This window comes from Phalangium opilio, unplaced genomic scaffold (assembly GCF_054372755.1).
Source record: "Phalangium opilio isolate 3A_F unplaced genomic scaffold, DU_Popi_V2 ptg000390l_1, whole genome shotgun sequence".
Lineage (NCBI taxonomy): Eukaryota > Metazoa > Arthropoda > Arachnida > Opiliones > Phalangiidae > Phalangium > Phalangium opilio.
In genome coordinates this window covers 3754339-3780185 of record NW_028324234.1, presented here as the reverse complement: position 1 = coordinate 3780185, position 25847 = coordinate 3754339, and the positions used below count along the sequence as shown (strand labels likewise).

At 39.1% G+C, this 25847-nt stretch overlaps 1 protein-coding gene across 1 annotated transcript; it reads left to right on the top strand.

Annotated features, from left to right (window-relative positions):
• Window positions 1-722: 722 nt before the first annotated feature.
• LOC149596253 (ATP-binding cassette sub-family C member 1-like) lies at window positions 723-25314 on the top strand. Its single transcript, XM_089861414.1, has 19 exons — window positions 723-758; window positions 864-906; window positions 2618-2760; window positions 2835-3011; window positions 3176-3285; window positions 3379-3484; window positions 3552-3689; window positions 4367-4425; window positions 4507-4794; window positions 7107-7281; window positions 7342-7596; window positions 13275-13478; window positions 14208-14354; window positions 22944-23034; window positions 23094-23144; window positions 23369-23739; window positions 24154-24270; window positions 24702-24753; window positions 25271-25314. Exons 1-19 carry the CDS (start codon window positions 723-725, stop codon window positions 25312-25314), a joined length of 2607 nt encoding a protein of 868 aa, XP_089717540.1.
• The last annotated feature ends 533 nt before the right edge of the window (window positions 25315-25847 follow it).

The following is a 25847-nucleotide window of genomic DNA, read 5'->3' as shown; positions in this document are numbered from 1 at the left end:
GATAACAGAACGTCGTTGCCCTGGTCACCCATCAGGTAAATAAGAGCACTGACCTGTTCCTCTTCAGACTAGTTACTGAGGTCCGAAGCATGACGGAATCTCTCAAAACGGCGGCTCGATTTTGGCCACTCGTTGGGGATGGCAAAGTTAAACGGTTCAGGGGTGAAACTTGGAAGTCAGTAGCGTTGTTTGTGGGGTTCGCCATGGCTTACTTCGTTAAGGCTATGGCAGCACTGTATCCTTGAAGGCTTGAGAATCGGTGGTACTGTGAGGCTGCAATGAGATTCGAACTAAGCCTCGGCTCGATTGGAGTGTTCCGTACTTCACCATTACGCGTTAACACTTCGTCGAAACAAACTGCTCGATAATATACTTGCGCGCCCATCAGTGATCTGACACCATGTTGTGTTTTCCATTTAGTATGAAAACACATTTAGTTCTAAAATAAATATAACTTTATTCGTCAACGGAACTGCGTTTAAGTTAATACAACATGCCAGGTGGACCGTCCGAACTAGAGTGGCGAGAACCGGTGTTCGTCTGCTTAAATAGCACAATATATTACGAGGGAGGGCTGATCATAAGCTACCAACACAACAAACACAGATACCGAAGGTATATTGTGCACCCCAAGCTGGTTAGACTACGTAGAGTTCTGTCGCCTCGATGAAACGGATAATCCGATTAGCCGAGACTGTAGAGAACTGGTGAGGTTCCATAAAATGCATGTCGAAATGCTTAAACCTCATAGCCGCAAGGTAGTCGCAGCTGCAGAGGATGTGGGAGGAGCTTTCCTCTGCCTCCCTGCAGAACCTGCATAGAGGGTCATCAACAATGTCCAATAAATGCAGGTGTCTATTTAGCCGGCAGTGTCCAGTGAGGAAACTGATTTTACTTTTGGTGAGGGTAAGCAGTTACTTTGCCCTAGTAATGGAAGGACCCGGGACAAACTCCTTGGCTTGTCTCTGCCCATCCATGTAGAGCCAGAGCTGCAGTTGAAGCACAGACATCCTGCAGTGAATTCTATGGCAAATGATGCCATGGGGATGGGAACTGCAGGCTCAGGTCCGAGGAATTTCGCCTCAGCCCCCCTTTTGGCATACATATCAGCCCTCTCATTTCCTAGGTGTCCGCAGTGTCCTGGCACCCACAGCAATTGAACCTTGTTGCGGGCAGCCAAAGAAACAAGCAAATCCAGACAGCTGAGGACCAGTCTAGAGTCGATAAGGCACTGATTCAGCGCCCTGAGGGTGGCCTGACTATCCGAGTAAATCTGAATCGTCCGTCCACGGAAGTTTTTCTTGATGCAGAAATCCGCGTATAAACAAATGGCCATGATTTCCGCTTGAAAAACGCTGGCAAATTTGCCAAGGCTCTCCTAAAAACCAAACTTCTTGGTCAAGCAGTAGACCCCGGCACCAACTCCAGAGTCCGTCTTAGAGCCGTCCGTGAACCAGATGGTCTCCCCCCCCCCAGTTCCGAGGACTGGGGTGGTCTCCCAAGCAGCGTGACTAGGAAAGTACACGCTGAAGGGCTTGTCGAAGTGATATGATACTACAGACTTATCTGAGACCATCGCAAGGGATGGCTGAAGACTGCTGTACTCACTGCAGATGTCACTACAGTGATATTGTTTAATTTTATTGGGCGTTAACTCGACTCTCCCACGGGCTTTAATCCATATTAAACACTAATTTAGTAGAGTTTTTGGTGTGGGGAAACCGTAGAAAACCGTTACATTTATGTAAGAACCAAAATTTACTATTAATAAAAAATAAAATAATGATAAATGTTCCGTTAAAGCCCTAAAAAAATATAGCGCGACGCTTTAAAGGGAGGGTGAGGTAGAAAATCAAGTGATTTTTTTATCAATTCTTCTACTAATTACAAGACCAGTCTACATAGTCAAACATTCAGACAGACTGACAGATACACACAGACATGCTCAGTGTAATAGTTTTCCGTGACGTCTTCGTCACTCGGAAAGGTAAAAAGTTCAGAACATCGTCAATTGCTTGGAAAACGGAGAATTTTAAAGTTGAATGAAATAATTTTTTTAATAAATTAAAATTTTTGAGGAATCTTGGCTATTTTATGGGGAGAAAGGCTATCTAATCACCCCTGAATTACCCAGTATGCACGTGATTAATTAACGCAATTTTGGGGTCCATAAAGGACAAGAAATAAGTGACTTCCTCTAGTCTAATCCTGACTCTCTTCAATTGAGTACGGTGTTGGATTTGGTTTTAGAACAGCTATGTATTCTATACAGCCTTGACATGGTTTCTTCGGGTTTCTTCTTTGCAATTTGAGATTTAGACCCATCGTATCTTTCGTCAAATTCAAACGAATTCTTCTAATCATTTAAGGATTAGATTAGCTTTACAAGGATAAATTGTTAAATAAAACTTACTCGTTAATTTAAACAAATATAGTCTATAATCAGTTATCCAAAGATTATCATTTAATTTTCATTGCGAATAAGGACAAAATGTACAGTTCATGAAAGAACAATTTTATCTCCTAACGTCTGGCATTTGGTTATAATGTAGATGAATATATTCTAAAATCCACTTGTGTTATCCTAGTGAGACTCGTTCAAGGTCTTTTAATGTAGAGTATCAAAACATCACCATAACGGATCAGTGGAAAACGTCCTATAACGCGGCTAGTCTGTTAAACAAATTGCTCAAAGTTAACGTTATTCATCTTCAAATGAGTCACTTCACATTGAATGACTTTTGCAAATCACCATTATGGGTATGTTAAGTGCTTATTATTTTACCAAGGATCTGATTATATTAATTGATGGCGTTTGTAATTAATTTTAATAGGACGACAATTTGACATGGTACACGGGTGATCCGGACTTCACTCAGTGTTTTCAAAATACCATCCTGCTCTGGGTGCCATGCGCTATACTCTGGTTGTTCCTTCCGCTGGAAATCATGTTAATTGCCAAGTCAACACGGAGAAGCGTCCGATGTTCTCATCTTTGCATTACGAAAAGTGTAAGTCCGTATTGAGTGAGAATCATCGTTGTACGGCACAAAATGCGCTGTACAGGATGAGCACGTTCTCTGCACTGATTATTCTTCCTCTCGAGAATTATTTTAAAGGCAAATTTCCGAAAAATTACTTACATGTAGGTAATAGTTTTGCTATGTGTTTTCAGCTCTTGGTTTTGTTACTGGCTGCAATTAACGTCTTAAAATTTGGAAAACAAATATATTCCGGCGATTTTCAAGTCGTTGAAAATTTGGCGGTCGTCCTTCAGTTTGGAACGTAAGAAAATATAATCCGTATCTAATAATTTGACGAAATCAATTTAACTCGTCTGTTGCAGATCTTGGCGTTTTTCCTCATAATTTACGGCAGAGGGGGTGGCCCAGTGTTGTCCGGGATCCTGACAATGTTTTGGTTCCTCTTAACACTGGCGCAAACGATCACACTGAGATCCGCCATCTTGAAATACTATTTACAAGTAAGCGAAGGTTTCTTATAAATTTTATAATAAAATTACTGAAAAACAAAAACGTGAAATATTTCAGAATGCCAAAGATGAATACTTTGGGTTGGTAATTCAGACCGTAATTTACCCGTTAGTAGTAGTTACCCTAGTACTACACACACTCAGTGACACCTCTCCGCACTACGAAAAACATACGTACCCAATACAAGTCCAAAAGGTAATACTCCATACATTTTTATAATAAGTGGATGATATTATAAATTCGCAGGGTTCGAATTAAAAAATCCAGCTCAAATAAAAAACCGCGGGTTTTATCCAGCATAAAAACACAATTATTAAAACCCATCACTAAGACGTTCAATTTTGATGAATTTGAATGCTACAATAATTTCATTTTAAGGATAGTTTAAGATATTTGTTAGACTTAGATATTTGTCGTTTCAACTTTAAAAGTACTATATACTAATATTTATTATTTTTAATGAAACCTTTTAAGACTTTTTTATTAAGCAGTTATTTTTGAATGACAATTTCTACCATGCACGGAACTACTAAAGATAAAAAACCCAAGTACTAAATAAAGCCCTAAAATACCCAAGTACCCAATGAAACCCTATAAAATCGAAGAACCCAATGAAACCCTAAAAACACCAAATACCCAATAAAGGCCTAAAAACCCAAGTACATAATAAAACCCTAAAAAATCCAAGTACCCAATAATACCCGGTGGGCTGGGGTTTTTTGAACCCTGTAAATTCGAAACTGGTTACTAGGAGCTCTAGCCTTCTCCCTTGTATTTCTCAATTTAGCTCTCAGTGAGATTTTCGTGTCACATGTAAACAATTTTCCCATTGAAATTTTAAAACCAAAATATGATTATTTTAAAACCTTAAGAAATCAAGGGAAGATGATGCATCGTTTTGTTCACGCGTAGTTCATTCATGGCTTACCAGGTATAAATTTGAGTTCTTAAAAATTGTCCTTACTGGAAGAAGTTATTAAAGTGCAGCTCATTGTATTTTAATGAATTTTAGTGCCCTGTGGAAAGGTTGGAAGAAGAACATCGAGCCATCGGATGTGTACGACTTGAATGACTCGGAGCGAGCGCTGACTGTCACGCGCCTTTTTGAAAAACACTGGAAGAGCCAAACTAAGAATAATAGGCCAAATGCCGTCGGTGAAATGGAAATGAAAAGCTTTTCGGAACCCAGAAAGTCAATCACTTTTCCTTTGTTGAAGACAATCGGACCCTGCTTGATTGCTGGAGTGGTCTTACAAGTTCTATCCGATGTTGTGTCTATCGGTCCTGCCCTTTTGACAGGGTAAACAATTTCTCATTTCAATCTTATTTGAAGCGTCATAAATTAAGGGAAATCAAATTCAAATAAAAGGAACGACATTGTACATGGTTTTCACTTTGAGCGCGAAATTCAGTTACAGCAACTGTCAGCTGGTTTAAGGTTTCCCACAGTTCAGTTCAAACAGTTCAGTTTTCGGTTCAGTTCAGTTATTTTCGGTTTCAGTTTAGGGACTAAACTGATTTGATTGCTTCAGTTCAGTTTCAGTTTGCATATCTCCAAACTGATCAGTTTTCAGTTCGGTTCGGTTTATTTCTTAAACTGAACTGATAAAAACTGAACTGAACAGATAGTTAAGTACTCTTTCGATCTATCGCGAGAAACGACATCAATACGTTCCCACAAACATTAGCAGAACAATTGAAAACTGGCATCGTTTAGTACTTCATGCTGTATGATGATTTTGGGCATGTGTTGCGTAAAGTTACCTTATCAGTGTCGCGTATATTTCATCACTAGCTGTTATCCGCGGCGCGGCTCGCGTGAAATAAGAACTTCCATCAAAATGATATTAAGAATGGGTAAATTTTACTGATGACTAATATTTTTATAGCACCCTAGGAGCGAAGGCACTCGGCGTTGCCCATCAGCCCGTCGGGACATTTTTTATTACTTTTCACGCGGACATTATTCAATAAAAAAGGGTTTTTAAGTTTTGGGCCGCCATTTAAAAAGATGGCCATAAATCGAACCTAAAAGACCATTCAGCTCATCTATACGTTAAAGGAAACCAGTGTATTAAATATTTTTGAAATCGGTTGAAAAGCGCGGACTTTTTTCATAGAGAAGATTTTTTTACATTTCTGGACGCCATTTTTTAAGATGGCGGCTGATTGGAAAAATATTTCTTAGTACGCGCCTACTAATTATGAGTAATGTTCCTGCAAATTTTCAGCCTTCTAGGGCAGGCGGGTTGGGCTGGGCGTGGATTATCAGTCAGTCAGTCAGGACTTTGATTTATATAGATATAGATTTATGTCGCGTATATTTAATTATGCATAGAAATAAGCTATTAATTTAAGTCCCGTGATTAGCTGGGACCCTCTGCAGAGAGACACAGGCTAAAAGAATACCAATAATTAGTAACTAAAAAGGGTATCATAATTAGTTAATTAGTCAAAGTTAAATTGTTCAATGTTAATAATTAGTAGTTAGTGAAATAAACATGACTCTTAAGGTATGGCACTTGACGATTCCAAAAGACTTAGTAGTAGTAGAAAATGTTAGCGGTTAATAGATACAATCTGGGGTTTTCGGTTCAGTTCAGTTATAACTGAAAACTGAACTGATCAGTTCGGTTTCCTGGTTGAACCGAACTGATAATTTCAGTTCAGTTTCAGTTCTTGAAAATCTTAACTGAAAAGTTTCAGTTCAGTTTCAGTTTTAGTCCAAAACCGATTTGAACCGAACTGTGGGAAACCTTAAGCTGGTTCAAGCTCACTCTGAAAAGTAGAGAAAGATCCTATCACATGAGCAATAACATTTTCAGTTTCTGTGGGTCAATGGTCAGAATGTTTTCATTGCTCTGAATGCTCTTTAAAACTGATAATTGAAATCTGGTTCATACTGAATAGTAGCAAAAACTAATTTATGTACTAAGAACGTCGGATCATAGCTTTAGCCTCCTCGCATACTTTATTGAGAAACTTCGTCTGCTTATATTTTGACTCCACCCACAAATTTTGTACATAGCCACTTCTAGTGATCGAAAATGTCATTCTTAACTCTATTTTCCTGGTTAAATATTTTTCTCCGAAATTGCGCCAATGGTTAAAAAGAAAAGTGGACAACAATGAGATATAGCTCCCGACTTAGTGCAATTAAGTTTCAATTGATATTTCTTTAAGTATCTGGTTTTTCTTTCTTTATACTAAAATTATTATTATAGAACATTTATAAGTTTTTAATATTTACTTTACTTATGCAGTATCTATATTTAAAGCCTAAAATATAAGAGAATAAAACCAATAGATAGCGAGCGCGAGTTTTTAAATTATAAGCCCACTCCCAATAAACATACAAAGTAGTCAAGGATGGGTAGGGAATTTGCTACGTTCAACGTTCTTCTTGCGTAAATCCGTTTTTGCACGAGCAATAACACTTTCTGCTTCTTTGTGTCAGGTGTCCGAATGTTTCCATTCCTCTGAATGCTCTCTTTAAAACATAACTTGAAATCTCACGCTCTGTAGGGTGAGATTTCCAGTTATTGGCCACGCTGCAATGAATTAATTAGACTTTGGAACCGAGTTAACAAGTTTGTTGTCTTATGTTTTTAGTTCCATTATTGGTTACTTTACGAGCGAAGACCCTTTATGGAAGGGGATTTTCTACGCTTGCCTTTACTGTTTGGCTGGACTTGCGCAATCTTTGTTGCAAGAAGGCAGCGCCATTTTCCACACCAAACTTGGACTGAGACTCAAATCCGCCACAATGCATGTTCTGTACAAGAAAGTAAGTTAGTGTTATCGTGAAAGGGCGATGTTTGTTCATTAGTGAGATTCGTCGAAACAGATATTTCGATTGACGAGCAGCGATAGACATGACTTGACAATGGGCGAAATACTGAACACGATGTACGTCGACACGAACAGATTCCAAATTCTGTCGCCGCAACTGGGCCTCTTGTGGTCGGTCCCGGTACAAACAGTACTGTGCTTCACCTTCATGTATCAAGAACTAGGCTATTCAGCCTTTGCTGGCGTCGTGCCTGTTATCATTCTTCTTCCACTGAACTATTTTAGCACCAAGAAATACAAAGAATTGCAAGTAAGTGTTTTCCACGTAAAACACCACTGGACCGTAAACGGAACCATAAGCATAAATTAATAACTATCTCCAGATGAACACACCAATGAAATGTTAACAGCGATTTAGTATAAGCCTTTTCCAAAATTTCGCGTTCGAAAAAATGTAGCCGAAGAAAAAGCAGAGATGAAGGCATCTGTCGAAATTAATTTATAAAGTCACTTTTTACTAGGCCTGTGCGAGTCCAGTTTTTTGGGCTTCGAGTCGAGTTTCGACTCTCGAGTCCAAAAAAAAAGCTGTTATAGAATCTCGAGTCGAGTCTTTTAACTGGTATTGAGTCCTCGAGTCCTAAATTCAGCTTCAGAACTACGTCTCAAGCCCAGTGTCGATTCCTGATCAAGTCCCAGTGGATTCCTAATAAATTATTTCATGTCAAAATCAAGGCTAAATATTATCATATCTTTTATTTTTTACTCTTCACTTGTTCAAATATCATACTTTGGATATAAAAAGTAACAAACATCAATAAACATGTTCAAGCTGACGTCAAATTTTTGTCCAATCATCTGTCTTCTCTAAATCGGTAAAACCCCACTAGATACCGCGCTCTACTTGAAATTCCGAGTCACCGAGTTCAGGCGAAATACATGGATAAAGGATGAGCGTGAGGAAATTTGTTTTCACGCTAGAGGGTAGGCAACTCCCTATCTCCGAAGGCAGCTTATTCGATATATACTTTGTTGCAGCTTCGGTTGTCAGCACGGGAAAGCTAGGCCTCTATGTAATGTAGATTTGAGCGTGCTCACAAGAGACGAAAGAATAATAATTTCTTCATCCATAGTAAATATTTTTGGACTTGATATGGTGTTAAGCCTCAGTTCGAGTCCTCCTCAGTGAGGATTTTTGAGGACTCGAAATTATTCTCAAGTCCTAAAATTTTGACTTTCAAGTCTCGAGGCTCGATCGAGTACTGGCATTTGATAGAGTACTCGCACAGGCCTGCTTTTTACATTCAGAGACAGAAAAAACTATGATGCCTCATGATATTATAGAGCACTTTACGAGTACTCGAATAAACAAATTCCTCAAATATAGGCTCGAACTTTTCCGTTCAAAGTCCCTGTTATTCGTTAGTAGACGAAAGTTGTGCTGATTGGGTAGTTTAGATCATAATGACAGTGTAATGTTCTAGGATAGTAGCTCCTAGCTGCAGGGCCGGATTAAGAAGATTTTCGCCCGGGGGCAGTGGCTCGATGGGCGCCCCCTCCCTTGGCCCCATAATTTATAAAAACCAGCAAGAAATTTTAACAATTTTGTTTTTATTAGAAATATAGGGAGCTAACAGTTCTGACCCTGAAACGTCACACCCTTCTATCTCTTACTGGAGTTTCATCCCCCCTAACGGTTGGCAACAGTATTCTACGCGCAAAAATGCCCACCAGAGGGCGGCTGCGTGACGTCAGACTATCTCTTCCCCCTAGCCAGCTGTTAGCTCCCTATTGTAATTTTGTTAAGTGAAAAGTATCCCTATGCATGGCTGATACTCACTCATACGCTCAATTTTAGTTGAATAAGTGACTAATAAATTTAAAAATAGTAAGCAAAAAGTGACTAAATAAGGGCAAATTAAGCTATAAAATAAGGGCACTTTAAATGAAATGTTTTCAGACATGATCGATTTTCATAATTATTTTCAGTAGTTAAAGATATTTTAAAGGTCGGTGCCGTAATTAAGCCCAATCTATGGGCTTAGATATTTCCAGTCAAAGGAAAGGTCCAATCATAAAATTTCTACGGCGAAATTGAATTAAACCATTTTGGAGCACAGCTCAGAATGCAAAGTAATTGATGTCGTTTTAAATCAAAACTAAAACATTCATTTGAATTGGATTGATTATAAATATTAAGTTAAATATTTGATGAGCGAGCGAAGCGAGCTCCACAATTTTTTGGGTTTGATCAACTGTAATCTCGCTGTTTTTGCGTTTAAACCGTCATACAGTCAAATATATTACGTTTAACCTTGTGGTCGAGAAGATAAATAACACCGAAAGACTCAAAAATCCAAAAAAGTGACAAATAGTAACTAATTTTTGGAAAAGTGACTTTAAGTAACCGAATTTGAAAAAAGTGACTTAGTATCAGCCCTGCCTATGTCTTTGAATAGGCTTTTCTAGATTTAGACTCGGAAAATCTATTTATCGTCTCCTCCCAACTAATTTGGTGTAATATATTGGTCTCTTTAGCTAATATACCTATTTAAAAACGAAAAACAGTCCCGTAATCATTCAAAACTAACGTCATGTTTCTGAGTTTTTCGAAAATTTAATAAAACAATCGCTCAGATTTGGGTATCACCAGACATCTTGGGCGCCCCTATTTTGCTGGCGCCCGGGGGCAGGTGCCCCCTCTGCACCCCCTTAATCCGGCCCTGCCTAGCTGGTTCAATAGTAGAAGTTAAAATAATAAAAAATACAGTTAAAGGGGCGTTCACTATTATTTTTTGTTCGAAGTTCGGCTTACTAATTTTCGTTGAGGACTTGACGCTCGAAGTATAACAATGGCTAGCTGTGACTTAGGAGAGGAATTAGTTCAACTAGATTCTGAAGAAGATATAAATGAGGAATTATTTTGTAAAATTAATAGAAACAAACTATACCACCGTTTTGGAATTGTTTAAAGTACTTGATGCACAAATTAAATGTCTATTATGAGAGCGATAATTTAACAAAAAGGATGGAAATACTAGAAAATAAATTCCCAATTACTCGAAACAAATTTTCCAATTACTCGATGCTCAAGCTCGATAAGGTAAATACTCGAAACCAAAAATTCAAGGCTCGCACAGCCCTACTATTATTCGGTAAAACTATCAGTCCCATCAGGAATTATACATATCTTCTTGGAAAGGGCAAAAATCCATATAACCTATGCTGCGATGTGCGGTGTAAAAGAGGGTAAGGGCATAATCTCGCTCAACGCTGGGATCTAGGTCTATAGCAGTCAGGACGTTACTTTCCAGTCATCTGATTGGATTATTGAAACTCCTACAGTAGTTTCAAAAATACTGCGCTTCCTGTTGTTGCCTAGCAGCAAGAGCTTTCCATAAATGACATTTCCTAATTAGTCAAATCAGAGAGCAGTCCCTGGAAAAGTAATATCCGTCTACTAAAAACAGGGCCGGATTAAGGGGGGGCAGAGGGGGCACCTGCCCCGGGCGCCAGCAAAATAGGGGCGCCCAAGATGTCTGGTGATACCCAAATCTGAGCGATTGTTTTATTAAATTTTCGAAAAACTCAAAAACATGACGTTAGTTTTGAATGATTACGGGACTGTTTTTCGTTTTTAAATAGGTATATTAGCTATCGAGACCAATATATTACACCAAATTAGTTGGGAGGAGACGATAAATAGATTTTCCGAGTCTAAATCTAGAAAAGCCTATTCAAAGACATAGGCAGGGCTGATACTAAGTCACTTTTTTCAAATTCGGTTACTTAAAGTCACTTTTCCAAAAATTATTTACTATTTGTCACTTTTTTTGGATTTTTGAGTCTTTCGGTGTTATTTATCTTCTCGACCACAAGGTTAAACGTAATATATTTGACTGTATGACGGTTTAAACGCAAAAACAGCGAGATTACAGTTGATCAAACCCAAAAAATTGTGTATCGTCCAGAAACAAGTAGAAACCAGAGCAAATAAGGGAACAACGGGAAGGAGAAATACCCCAGTTTTGAACTCAACCCCTCTCCCCCCGTTCCTTAAAACAATCTACATGCGATTCTAAACCTTCTGTTCCTAATCGACTTATTTTCTATCCTATTAGTTTCTCTGGTCTATTGGTGCCAGACGTGTTAACTTTTTTACAGGCGTTTGGTCTTAAAGAGCTGGAATTAGGCCTGATTTTTGGGACATTTTTCTCGTAGTCCCTTTGCAGTTACAACAAGACGGCCCAAGGGCTCGTAGCCACATCGTAAGAGTGAATAGCCCCTCTATACCTACCCTACCCTAATGAGTGGATAACCCCTCTATACCTTACAATAATGAGTGAATGCTTAAATGATTTACCGTGCGTAAAATCAGAGTTAATAGTCCCTCAATTCCCTACTCTAAACAGTGATAAAATTATAACCGTGTAAATTCACTTATACTGTAATTCTAATATTCCGGCGAATCGAAGAACAGATAGTTTTAGTGATAATCCTCTCGATCAGACTTATGCCGATGCACACTTATCGCATCTTATAGATTTCTAACAAGGACTTATGCCCAGAAACCATTGAAAGAGAAAGTTTAGTTATAGTGATTACCCATTTTAGAGATTATCCCCTCAAATTACTTTTAGCAATGCTAAAATGATCAAACGCATAACGCTCATTTAACACTATGTTAGCTCTATATAAACCCACATTTGAATTAACCGCCAAAACGTTCCAATCAAACATAACATAGATGGTGATAGCTACCGAACGAGAACGAATCACATGAGGAGCGCGGCAGGAAATGGTGAAAATCGTTATCTATTTAATTAGCACATAAATAAAAAGAAAATAAATATAAAAACCACAAACATACAAATTCATAAGCATCCGACCCCATAGATAAAAATTAAAAAGTATCCAACCCACATCACGCCGACATTTTAGAGATAAAACTAAACGATAAAATCTCGGGGTATCAAGTCTCTATGGCTCAGTGGTAGATTGTTTGTCTACTGCGTGAGCGACATGGGTTCGATTCCCGGCTGCAATCTGAAAAATTTTAATTAAAATTAAACCTCTAACCGAGCCCCGTTACCCTTATGGGTGGGTTGTGGTAATGTAAAGTTCCTTTTAAGCTAAAATCTGACGATAACGAAAGCGACAACTCCGGCCACAACTACTACTACCACTACTACTACTACAGCAACTACGGCTCGGGTCAAACTAAGAGCCTATCGTATACTACGATTTGGCTAAAAACGAAAATTTCCCAGAAATATTATATATACAAAGACACATTCCAACTTTCTAGTCATTCAGTGGGTTGTGGTAATGTAAAGTTCCTTTTAAGCTAAAATCTGACGATAACGAAAGCGACAACTCCGGCCACAACTACTACTACCACTACTACTACTACAGCAACTACGGCTCGGGCCAAACTAAGAGCCTATCGTATACTACGATTTGGCTAAAAACGAAAATTTCCCAGAAATATTATATATACAGAGACACGTTCCAACTTTCTAGTCATTTCAGGCGTGAGAAGACAGCCTACTCCGGGGTTTAATACGCCTGTTTTGCCTATCTTTAGCCTTATATAGCGAAACTTAAACTGACCTCAACTCGTAGATTATTGAGATTTATTGCTTCTTTTATTTTTCGACAAAACGATAGTGATCCAAGCCGCGTAGAATACATAGCAGAAACATAGCGCCAGAAAACCCAATTTTTTTAACATTAGTTCGCCCAAAATCTTATGGGCCTTTGCAGCCCTTATTCTATGTACCAGTCGTTGGAAAGTCGGACTCTGTTCTGCTACAGGGGTTGTGACTGTTATATTTCGGGGCTTGAACTTGACGTTATAGCTTAAAGGAGGTATATTTAGGCTCGACCGTTTGCCTGGTACGCTATATTGAGGAAAATATTAACTTTTACGACAAAATCACCGTTGGAAGAATTCCCATAATTGGTATCTTTAATCATCTCGTTTATTAGATTGAGCTGATGAAGCTGAAGGACAACAGAATTAAAATGATGAGCGAAATCTTGAACGGAATCCGCATCTTGAAGTTTTACGCCTGGGAGAGATCATTCCAGAGAATCGTTCTTGAACTCAGGAAGAAAGAAATTTCACTCATAAAGAAACAAAGCCTCTTCCAAGGAATAAATGGATTTATATCTGGTCTCGTACCGGTTTTGGTACGAACGGAAAACATTTATTAGAAATGGATTAGTGTTATCGATGATGCGGGTGTAGAGATTTCAGCTCCGTATTAGCAGAAGAGGATAATAGAAGAAGGATGACACTCTGTTTCTTCTTAATACTTTTGTTGTGTAACGTCATTCTTGCCAGGTTCTCCCTTTTTGTTTGCTTTCCCGCTCATCAAACTTCAGATGGGCATCGTACCGTAAGGGGAATTTTATAATTGGTTGCCACTAAATCCCCAGCAATCAACTCACAAACCTCTTCCTGGGTGGGTCAAAAATCCGCAAACGCGTTTTGCCAAATAGTTAAGTGCTAATAGAGAAATGATGAGGGAACTATTTGTCGCGTATGTGATTCGGTTTAGTAACCTTGCTCCAAATGTTCCGATGTTGGGAAGAATGAGGTTACATTTACACCGCTTTTTGGTACACTTTTCTCGAAGAGAAGTATTATAAACTTCTGGTATTAGTTTCTTCACCAAGCGTTGTCACTCAACTCAAAATAGCAGTTGTCCCTGAAATCTCCACGCTTTCGCCAGGCTCAAGAAAGGCGTTAACGCCACATTTCAGCGTCGAAATAGGCAAACGGGGAACACGGGTTGAAGCTGGTTTTACTGTTGGCCGTCTTCTCTTTCAGTTAAACTGTTCAACTTTAGGGCTTACATACGCTGTTACCTCCATTTTGATTTGAAGATCCTACAGATATTGTTTCTAAATATACAGATTACTTCACCGTGTTTCGCCATGTACGTATTAATAGACGACGATAACGTTCTCACCTCGAGGAAAGCTTTCGTCTCCTTTCAGTTGGTACGATTATTGGCGACGTCAATGCAGACGTTTCCGGACTTAGTGAATACCCTCGTTTTGGTAAGAACGGTGTCAGGTAGGATTGAAAGCAGTGGCGTCGCTAGGCCTTTTTTTGGGGGGGCTATAGCCCCCCCCCAAAAAATAATCCGTAAACCATACCAAAAAATTGCTGTTAGCAACCTAAAATTCTGTAGCTATATATATAGAACATTTTCAATATCAAACAGTAAAATTTTGAAGAAAAAAATTACAGATGTAGACAAGTAAAATGTTTCATGTTCTTTCAAAGGGAGTCCCAATTGTTTGGACTAAAAGCTAACCAAAACTAAAAATAAACCTAAGACGAGTGAAAATCCTTCATAATCGGTTCCGTAGTCTTTATAAATATAAGGTTGTATATCTTTAAAATACGAATAATTTCACGTTGACACAAATTTACGGATAGTTTTAAAGGTCTACACATTTTCCAATGAACCCATTATGCAATTTTTTATATTAAGTTCTTATAATAACTTTCAAAGACTTTGAACAGATTTAGCCCCCCCCCCCAATTTCAAACCCTTGCGACGCTACTGATTGAAAGATAAATCCGCTATTGGCTTTTATATATAAACTGTTTTCCGATAATCTAAGATCTGAAAGTTTCTGTATTTTGAAAAATATAAACACTTTGGTGGTTTTTGGTAAACGGTTTAATATTATCAAAAGTATATATAATATTACACCTTTGTTCTGGTTGTCACCGTATTAACGTAACACACGCTTCAACTCGATGTTTTTTGCTCTTAAAGGGACTGTTTTGAAGCCGGCGGACCGTTGAATTCGTTTTTGAAAAACTCACCCCAATCACTGACGTCTGCAGCCGATGTAAAACACGTCAAAGAGGAATTTTTTCGTGGTTGTAAAGCGGTTCCTCACATCCGCTTAATCTCTCTTGTGATTGGTGGTGAGTCTCCCATTCCCCACTCCCAAGAGTCCGAGAGCCAGCTGCGTTTGCTAGAACTGTTTACCGTAGTAAGAAGCTGTGATTAGCCTAATTATATCACCTGTCGGTTGAGGCTGAATAACAAAAAAATAGGAAAATCCCTTGACACTATTTTCCCGGAAAGAAGGAAATACTTTTGTTTTGCTTACTCCCGGGGGGGGGGGGGGGTTGTGACGTCAATAACGACTATTTTATTTATAAAATATTCAATGGTCCGCTGACCCTTTACGGTCCACTTTGAGTATCATAATTGATTAAAATCTTAGGTTCCCGTCGGTTGACTCTTTAATTTCGTTTTGACGGCATTTTCTTGTTCAGACGACTTAAAACAAGTCACATATATGGTGATTTTTAACCAAGACATGAAATTGAATACTAAAAAAGAAGAATCCACAACAATAAATACCGCTAAGAGCCAGTGGCGTAACAACCGCCCCCGCATACCCCACAGCGTGGGTGGCGCAAGCCTCTCAAAGGCGCATTTCTGCCGGCCTTCCTCGCCTCTTCTTTACTAAAGGGGGCAGGGTTGTCACAGGTCTATTAAAACTTGGGAAAGCCAGGGAATCTTAAAAATTTCAAGAAAATGAGGAAAAATTCTGGGAATATGATAACAATCTGCCCCAGCAGAAAAGACACTCGAGCGGGATATGTAAGATAATAAAAACGTGAAACAATAGGGGCTAAAAAAAGACACTCGAGCGGGATATGTAAGATAATAAAAACGTGAAACAATAGGGGCTAAAAAAGCGAGCATAAGATAAAATTTTCTTTACTAGACGCCATGCCTCCAGTTCTGAGCGAGACTAATGAATATTAACTTAACAGTAGAACTCGCAGCAGACAGTTTAAGTCCCTGGAAACTCCTCTAGCACCATGTCTAAACCACCGCACCATCGCGTGCATCGGAGGAGGAGGAGTCTATTTATCCTTTTTTGTGGCTTCAACTAGGGGTACGTTCAGTAACGAAAATCTCAAGGAAATCGCTGTTTTCTTGATGTGTGGTTGATGGGCTCGAGACGTCACAGTGACGTAAAAGGCTATTGAACGGAAAAGTGACATTTTGAAGTTAGCGCTGTTGTTTTAGAAATAGGAGTTGGGGAAACGTCTTGCTGGCCTTCAAAACGATACGAAGCGCAAATGGCTCTTTTTAATTATAAACGAGCTCGCAAATAATGAAATTGTTTAAGAAAATTATGCCTATTTGAATGGTAGAAGTAGTTTTGAAAAGAAAACTAATACAATTACTGTAGGAATAACATTGTTGGAATTTAATTTCTAAATCCCGCGCCAACTTTTCGTCTGCCAAGTGTTCAACAGTCAAGCGCTACGTCACGCCATCAAAAAAACCATATCGATTAGATGGTTTTTTTGATCACGCCATCAAAAAAGCCATATCGATTAGATGGTTTTTTTGATGGGCTAGTGCTGAGCATCATGACGTCAAAATCGGAAAAGCGAAAAAGCGTACAGTAGGAAAAATCTCACATCGCTTAGTAAGCGCTGCCATCAAAGAGGGTTACTGAACGTACCCTAGAGTTCGTTCTGGTGGAGTCACAAAATAAGTGTTTACATTAATAAAATCTAAATCGAAATTATGGGGATGAAAAGCCCCGTACACACGGTATTCTAGTCGCCATGAATTACCAAAGCTATGCTAGCGAGCAATACTCGTGCGATGGGGGATTCTCCCCCTCACGAGTAGAAAAGGCGTATAGTTTATAATAGACCATTTTTCAACCATCTAGATGTTTTAAAAGCTGTTTTAGCGAGATTTTTTTTGACCAGAGACAAGATCCGAAGAGCTCGATTCCCTGCTCACATTTTTTTAAACTTAAATATCAAAATAATTCAATATAATCGGAATTGTTCATTTATATCACAAGGAGAATAATCTAACACCAAGGTCCTAAATAAGATTTTCTGCTGTAGCTTCTAGTTCTGAAAGTTGTGACGTTTTTTACGTTCCCAACGGAGCTCGAGTGAATGGAGAGATAAAATTTCTAAAATCTCGGCCACGACCGAGAACGAAGTTTTAAAGCAGCGCTCCACAGTGGCGGAGAGTGAAGTTAAACAGGCGGGGCTAATTTTTATTTATCTGGGCAAGTTCAAGCATGCAGGTTTCATCCATGTGCACGATTTTTATGTTTTTTATGGCTACGTTGTAGCGAATGGCGTGCTAGGGCTTTTAAGGAGGGTGATTAATTCGACATAATGGATAAATTAGAAGCCGACAGAAAATATTTTTCTGCCGCGGAAATACTCTTGAGTTGATTCGTTATTCGTAACTTGCTCCGCCATAAAGTAAACTCCGATCGTCTTATAAGATATTAGTCTCTCTATTGGCCGAGAGGCTAGTGCTGTGCGAGTACTCGATAAGACTCGAGTACTCGATAAGAGATTTTCTTAGACTCGAAAAAGTTTCGAGTATCAAACCAAGGCTCGATAAATACTCGAACCTGCTTTTGGAAAGCCTTGAACTCTGAAAATAGGATGTAGTAGCTATAAAAATCCACAAGAAAGTAACGCTTATTGGTTAACAGACACACATTTTTGCTCATTGGTAGTTTAGATCATAATGCCAGTGCAATGTAGTAGGGTAGTAGCTCCTAGCTGGTAAAATAGTGTAAGTAAAAGTAATGAAACAGTTAAAGGCGCGTTTACTACTATTATTTTTTTATTTATTTATTTTTTAAGTTTAGGTTAGAAATTTTCGTTTGGAACTTTGCGCGATGTATAACAATGGCTACAAGTGACTTCGGTGAGGAATGAGATTCCGAAGAAGATATTAATGAGGAATTAAGTTAGTTAAATTTAAAGGGAAAAAGACAAATACCGTCTGGGAATTGATGGAAGTAGTTGCCGGTGATCAAAACTTCACCAAATGTCTATTATGAGAGCGATAAATTAACAGAAAGTGTGAAAACACTACTCGATACTCGATTCGAGTACTCGAGACTCGGCTCGATACTCGATAACGGAAAATTTCAATACTCGAGACTCGACTCGAAACCAAAAATTCAAGGCTCGCAAAGCCCTACGAGAGGCTCATCACAAGCGGACCCAACCTCCAATCCAAAAACTGAAGTTTCGTACTTTTTTAAGGGGGGTGGAATTTTTAGTCACATTGTATATACGATGGGCTATTAGGTTGACCTGGTGTGTAGAAGAAGATTAAGATGAAAAAGAAGATGTTTCTTTCGTTATTTTTAAATAGTACTTCGTAAAACCGCTTCTAGGTGGCGCTGGCTCCATAATTTTCGTGTCCACAATTTTTAAATTTATAATATTTATTTTCTTCTTCACCACCACCGGGATTCGAATCCGGGACCTACGGCATGCCCGCTTGATGCTATACAGCTTCCTCTACAGTCACTTGTTGAAAGAGGGTTTCGGAAATAGTAGGACGTACAGAGGACATTTGATTAGGCGCTGCACCTGCCCCCCCCCCGAATCGTCTCTCATCACTGTTCCCATGGAACCTGCGAAACCGCCGTCAAGGCACACGGGCCCGGCCAGAGGCCGCGACTAACGCCCCTTGAGCAGGTGACGAGAGCATCACACCGTCGGCAGCGAGCCCAGCCAGGAGATGGTCGGTGACACGGAAGGACTAAGGCAGTAGTAGGTTCGAGGGAACGGGGAAGGTCCCACCGAGCACAGCATAGCCATACGGTCCAAGAATGTATCCGCGACCCCCCCCCCCAAGAGCTGGGGATGAGCCATAGCAAAACCTGGACGGGGGCGAGGCGGCCGAGCAAAACGTTCGCGGAACGGGGCAGGGAAGGGTCCGAATCAAATGCGAACCTGAGGAACTATCCTAACCGGCACACCGAACTCGCGCTCCCTCCACCACAACAAGGCCTTTTGCTCTGCTCCAACGGGGCGACGACCCCAAGGGAGCGGGAGGGGGGAGATAGTAGGACAGAGAACGAAAGTATATAGGAGCTGTGCTTAGTGACTCGTGAGCTTTAAGAGAGAGAGGAATGGGAGGGATGTAGAACCGGTCCGAGCGGGCGAGAATTCTAGAAGCGCGCTTTGGCACTTTTTAGCCACATCGTATGATGAACATCTACGATGAGGCTCTTAGTTTGACCTGCCCTGTTGTCATTCTCGTAGTAGTAGTGTCAATAGTAGAGCTTTTGGCAGTATAAAATTTTTGTTCGTCATTGAAGGGAAAGTGAAAGGGAGAGAATTGTGAAGTTGATATTTTTCGTTCGTCTACTTAAAAGGAAGGGAGTTATGATAGTTAGGTTAGGCCATGTACTGTTCCTTAAAAATTCCTCTCACCCGTCGACAATAAGAGTTTGACCGCTCCCCTCTTTCAACATTCAAAGAAATCGAGGGAAAGTTTGAAAGAAAAAGCTAGTATTTACTGACGTTATTTTTAGAATGGTCTTAAGGCACCGGGATATTACAATTATTGGGTGTTTTACCGAATTCTTTCTCTTTCAAACGCTTCTGGCCATAAGTTCATGTTAGAAATTTATAAGATGCGATAATTACGCGTCGGGATAAGTCTATGTTGTAAACTCAAACTTTCTGTACGTGTATTAATCGAGCGTTAAGTAATCATTTTAGTACTGTTAAAGGTAACTCGATCATCGAGGATGTAATCACTAAAACTTTCTGTTCTTCTATTAGGGTTACTATAGTGTGTGATCATTTTAGCATTGTTATTTTCTTCTTAGCTACAAGGTATCGATGGGACCAATAGTTTTACCCGAAGAGTAGTGGTAGTAGTAATACTAGTAATTAAATTAGTAACGGGCGTTGCCGATATGTGATTCACTTTGCCAAGCAGCCATTGAAAAATTATTCCCCCTGACTGGTATATTAGGGGATATTTCACTAGAAGTATAGTTATTGTAGTAGGGATAGCGAGAGTACGTAAACGATGTGGCTTAATTAAGGGCTAGACCATCTTGTTTTAGTGAGACCTAGCTTTACGAGGCTGATGTTAGGTGGTGCCGAGAAACAATGTTAGGAGAGAAAACTTTGGGTGTTCAACTACATTCGTCCTAGCCTTGAGATATCAAGTTTTAGAAACACTCGAGATGAGACGTTCGTTAGAGAGAACCTTACACACAATACCCTCATTCGTAGGCTGGAAAGCTATATCCTTGGTGTTAGATTATTCACCTTGTGTTTATATTGAAAACAACAACGATTTAATCGTATTCTAAACTGCTCGAAAATATACCTCAATGGAATTTTCTAATGTTTTTACCAGTGACCTTTGACCTAAAGTATCTCAGCCCACAGATTAGGCTAAATTTCGTCACACACAATTTTCATGTTTTAATGACACATTTTGCGAGTTCGCATATTCGCTTTACTTGTTTGCAAGATCGCGCTACTGATCACATTGGGTTTTCGCTTCTTTGCGTCCTCACCTCGCGAAGATACAAATTTCTTGCGACAAGGCCAAGAATTTCGCGCCTTCGCGAGAAAAGCACCAATCACAGACAAGAGGAAAGCTGGGGCGATTCGTTTCGTTTTTCTCATTGGACAACGCCGATGGAGAAAGGCAGATGGCGCAATGATTGCTCAAACTTTATTGGCTCTCAGAATTGAAAAAACAAAATTTTTGCGTGTATCAGAACAGAAGTGCAAATGTTTTTCGTGATCTGTTGCAAAGATGCGAGTAAACGAAGGCGCGAACACGAGAACGCGAGCTCAATGAGGACAAAGCTTTAATTTTATACAAGTTGGGTAACCAAAATAAACCTCTCCGAGTCGATACGCAATTAAGAGGTTTTTCTTAAATAATTAAATAAATATAATTGATATTAATTATTTTAAACGTCATTAATTAATTTACCTTTATTCTAGTTAAATCGTTTTAAGATACCTTATTCCTAAACTCATTTTAAACATAGCTATTGTTTACTTTTGAATTCAAGCGTATTGGGAACGAAAGTGTGGGTATAATTTTACCGACCACACCGCAATGAGCACTAACCGTAACTAATTTCGTACCATAAATTTGTAAGATTTGTTTAAGTATGACACTACCTGTACTTCATAATGCTTGAGACTTACTGAGAGATGGTTTGAGATGAGAACTACAAGCGAGAATTGATTACATTCGGTTTTGCAGTCCATCTTCCTATTTAGTCTGAACTAAGCCTTTGATAGCGCCTCACCATTCGTAGCTTTACGACAATCTATGACTTTTCACCTTCGTTACTTCATGACAAGTTCTCAAACAAACTTACGGAACACATCTTATGAACTTATATATACACTGTTAGGAAAAATATCGAAAATTATTTCCTCGTAATTTGGGAAATAAGACTCCGTTTAATTCCTTACTGAGAGTAAAAATTTGGTAAAATGTACCATCTCGAATTGAGAAATTTTCTCTGAAATTATAGGAGAGATCTTTTGAAATGAAGATTAGTTGAAAGGGGAGATTTTTAGTTTCGTGTGTTATATATAAAACAAGTAGCTATAATTGGCAATGCTGTCTTTGTTTGTGCTGTGTGTTTGTGGTGGGTCACAGATATTAAAACCAGGGATAGATTTATTTTTTAAGAAGGAATAGGTAACAGGGTGATTCGGGTGCGCGTCCAAGTCCACGACCCCTTTACCCGTGACGGAGGGGTATGAAAGAAGAGGCGGGTCTTATTTTCATTATGGCGTTTATTTATATCCGGGTCAAATAAACATCGTCTGCCCTTCGTCTGCCAAGTGGGAATGGGCTCGGATTGTCATTTTTGAAAGAACATTGTTTTAAAAACACATTTCAAATACGATTTATTTCTCTTTGATGAAGTTGTAGTGATGCTATAAAAGTCTTCATAGATATTACAACACGAACAGGTTTTAACCAAACACTAAGCTCACAAAACTCCTGGCCATTCACTAAGCCTTGGTTAACTTCATCAAATTCGCTTACAAAATCATGAGGATAGTAGACATGATTGGCTTTAGAAAAAATTAGCCAGCACTTTTCAACTTACAGATGTACTCCAAATTCACTAACTACCTTCTTAAATGCTACTTAAAACAATTCCCGAATAATTTCCGGACCCTCGCTTTTAGACGGCTCCATTTTGAACTCATGTGAAGACGCTTATCCGTACAACGCAAGAGGGGTCGTAGTCATAGCGACAGAGGTAAACAGGAATTACGTACTCTTGGCCCACCTTCTCAGCAACGTCACCAATACGTAGTTTTAGTGAGCCAATAAGATAATTTAAATTTTTGGTTACGTGTTGAAGGAAGGGGCGCTATACTGGGCTATGAGTCGGACTGAAGTAAAGGCCAAACGTTGTCCATTCCTTTTAAAAAATAAATCTTTCCTTTGAGATATCATGAATACTTCAAATCTTACTGGGTACTGGTATAGTGACTAATTTGAATTCCTGATTGTGAAGAAAGGCCCAAACACGCTATGGATTTTCAGCAAAGGTTTCGTTGTGCACCGTTACTCGTAGTATTTGCGTAACTTGTAGTGTACCCTTGATTTTATGATTCATTTGAGTAATGTCATCGTCCTACTGTTAATGATGATTATGAAATTATAGTTTTCGTCATTAAATAACGGACCTAATTTCATTTTTAAAGCATTTAGTACAAAACGTTTTCCCAACAGAATTGTCCTGTTCCCTTTTGTTAAAACATATCAAAAAGATGCAAATCTACTATGAAATTCTTTACAGACACACGTCTCGGTAAGAAGAATTGCAAACTTGTTGAGTCGTGCGGAAACCAAGCGTTACGTGGAGCAGACGGCTAGTGAAGCCCAATGTGGTATGTCAATTAATTAGGGACGAGAAAAATCGAGCTAGTTCGCTTGTTATTTTCGGCAGTTACTAGCCTCTTCGATGTTAAAAAGGGATTAGGAAGCCTCAGTAGCGGGTGTAAATCCTCCTAGTTTGAAAAGTATGTATTATCAAGTATATAAGGGGACCCAGCAAAGACTCAAATATCTTCTTTAAAAATCTTATTTGTTAAATAAGCCAATCAACATATCCTTCTTAAAGAGGATTTAAAATCCAGAAGTCACCTTTATTGTTTCCAGAAATTTTTGAATTAGCCTGTCACAATTGGTCAGCTTTCACCAATGTTTACAATCAAATTTCAGCAATTGAGGTTAAGAACGGAACGTTTCATTGGAACCCGGAAGACGAAGCAGCGGTGTCTCTTCGGGAAATCAATTTGAAAGTGTCTCGTGGGACCTTAGTGGCCATGGTGGGTCCGGTGGGTTGTGGCAAGTCTTCCCTCTTGTCCGCTCTGGTTTCCGAAATGCAGAAATTAGAGGGGGAGGTTAGAATGGCAGGGAGAGTGGGATACGTCACTCAACAACCATGGATACAGAACACCTCACTCAGAAAGAATATACTCTTCGTCGACGACATGGATCAGGAAAGATACAACAACGTCATACGCGCATGCGCCCTACAACCGGACTTCGACCAGCTACCCGCTAACGACGAAACGGAGATCGGAGAAAGAGTATGTATTATTGAAACCAACAAGATGAGCCAAGAGCTACGTCATAATTGTACCCACATCGTTCTCTACTTAATTACAACATATTTAATAAAAAATTAACATTACACAAGTCAGCTAGTCTTAAGTGATTCCATATTTCATCGGAATATGTGAATACCCTCAAGACTCAGTGGAATTTCGAGGATCTAGCCCTACGTGAAAAATCACGGCACAAGATTTTGTCACAATTGAGATCTTTATAAACACCGCCTTATTACCATTCAAAATACTGCTTGCTTTTCCCTTTAAAATTCTCCTCGACTTCACTCAAAATTCAAGTAACTATTCTGAAAAAGTCCCAAAAATTCCCCACGATTTCTTTAAAATTGTGACGTATATCAAACAATTTTGACCCACCCGCCTACTCCTTTTTAGCCTAATTGCATGTTGTATATCTACAACGTGGCTATTAGTTTAACCTTTTCTGTTGTTGACGTTGTTGCCGGCGGTGGCGTCGTGCCATATATTGCTTTTGGCAATATAAAATATTTCGTTCGTCATGGAGTGAATGCGAGAGGATTGTAGTGATTTGATATATTTCGTTCGTTCTACTCCTTTTAAAATGTTTGTAACCCATCGACAATGGACCATTTCGATGTAACTAAAAAGGAAAGTCCCCTAGGTAAAATTCTGCCCTCCATCTCGCTTTTGGCACCTGTTTTGTAATTTTTTATATCATGAGAGTGTCCCGATACCGAGGGTTGCCTACCCCCTTTCTTTAGGGCTGTGCGAGCCTTGAATTTTTGGTTTCGAGTCCAGTCTCGAGTATTGAAATTTTCCCTTATCGAGTATCGAGCCGAGTCTCGAGTACTCGAATCGAGTATCGAGTAGTTGGAAAATTTGTTTCGAGTATTTATCGAGTAATCGGGAATTGATTTTCTAGTGTTTTCACACTTTCTGTTAATTTATCGCTCTCATAATAGACATTTGGTGTAGTTTTGATCACCGGCAACTACTTCCATCAATTCCCAGACGGTATTTGTCTTTTTCCCATTAAATTTAACTAACTTAATTCCTCATTAATATCTTCTTCGGAATCTCATTCCTCACCGAAGTCACTTGTAGCCATTGTTATACTTCGCGAAAAGTTCCAAACGAAAATTACTAACCTAAACTTAAAAATAAATAAATTAATAAAATAATAGTAAACGCGCCTTTAACTGTATTTCATTACTTTTACTTCCACTATTTTACCAGCTAGGAGCTACTACCCTACTACATTGCACTGGCATTATGATCTAAACTACCCAATGAGCACTAATGTGCGTCTGTTAACCAATAAGCGTTACTTTCTTGTAGATTTTTATAGCTACTACATCGTGTTTTCAGAGTTGAAGGCTTTCCAAAACCAGGTTCGAGTATTTATCGAGCCTTGGTTTGATACTCGAAACTTTTTCGAGTCTCAGAAAATCTGTTATCGAGTACTCGAGTCTTATCGAGTACTCGCACAGCACTACCTTTCTTACGTCTAAATTGATTTAACGCTTTCAAGACAACTCCACATTTCAACATTCAGAGAAATTCAGGGGAGTTTAAAAAGTAAAAGCAAGTATACACTGGCGTTATTTTAGGTGTGGTCTTAAAGGGAGGGTAAAGTGGAAAATCATATCATTTTTTATCGATTCTTCTACTAATTATAAGGCTATTCTGCATAGTGAAACATCCAGGAGATATCTCCGAATGATTTAAAAGTTCAAATTAGTTCGAGATTTCATAGATAATTTGAAGTAAGGGCCTCCGACCAATCACATATCGGGCCTTCTTGTTAACAAAATTCTCGTGGCACGCTCCATGTCGAATGAAATTTATCGCGAGATTTGATAAAAGTTTCTCGCGATGAGACAATCGTGGCGCGAGGTGTAGAGCTTGCAACGGAAATTTTGTTAACATCAAGGCAGGAGTTACGCGATTGGTTGGAGGTCCTTATTTCAAATTATCCATGAAAGCGGAACCTAATTTGAATTTTAAAATCATTCGGAGATATTTTCTGGATGTTTCACTAAAAACAATGGTCTTATAATTAGTAGAAGAATCGATAAAAAATACTTGATTTTCCTCTTCACCCTCCG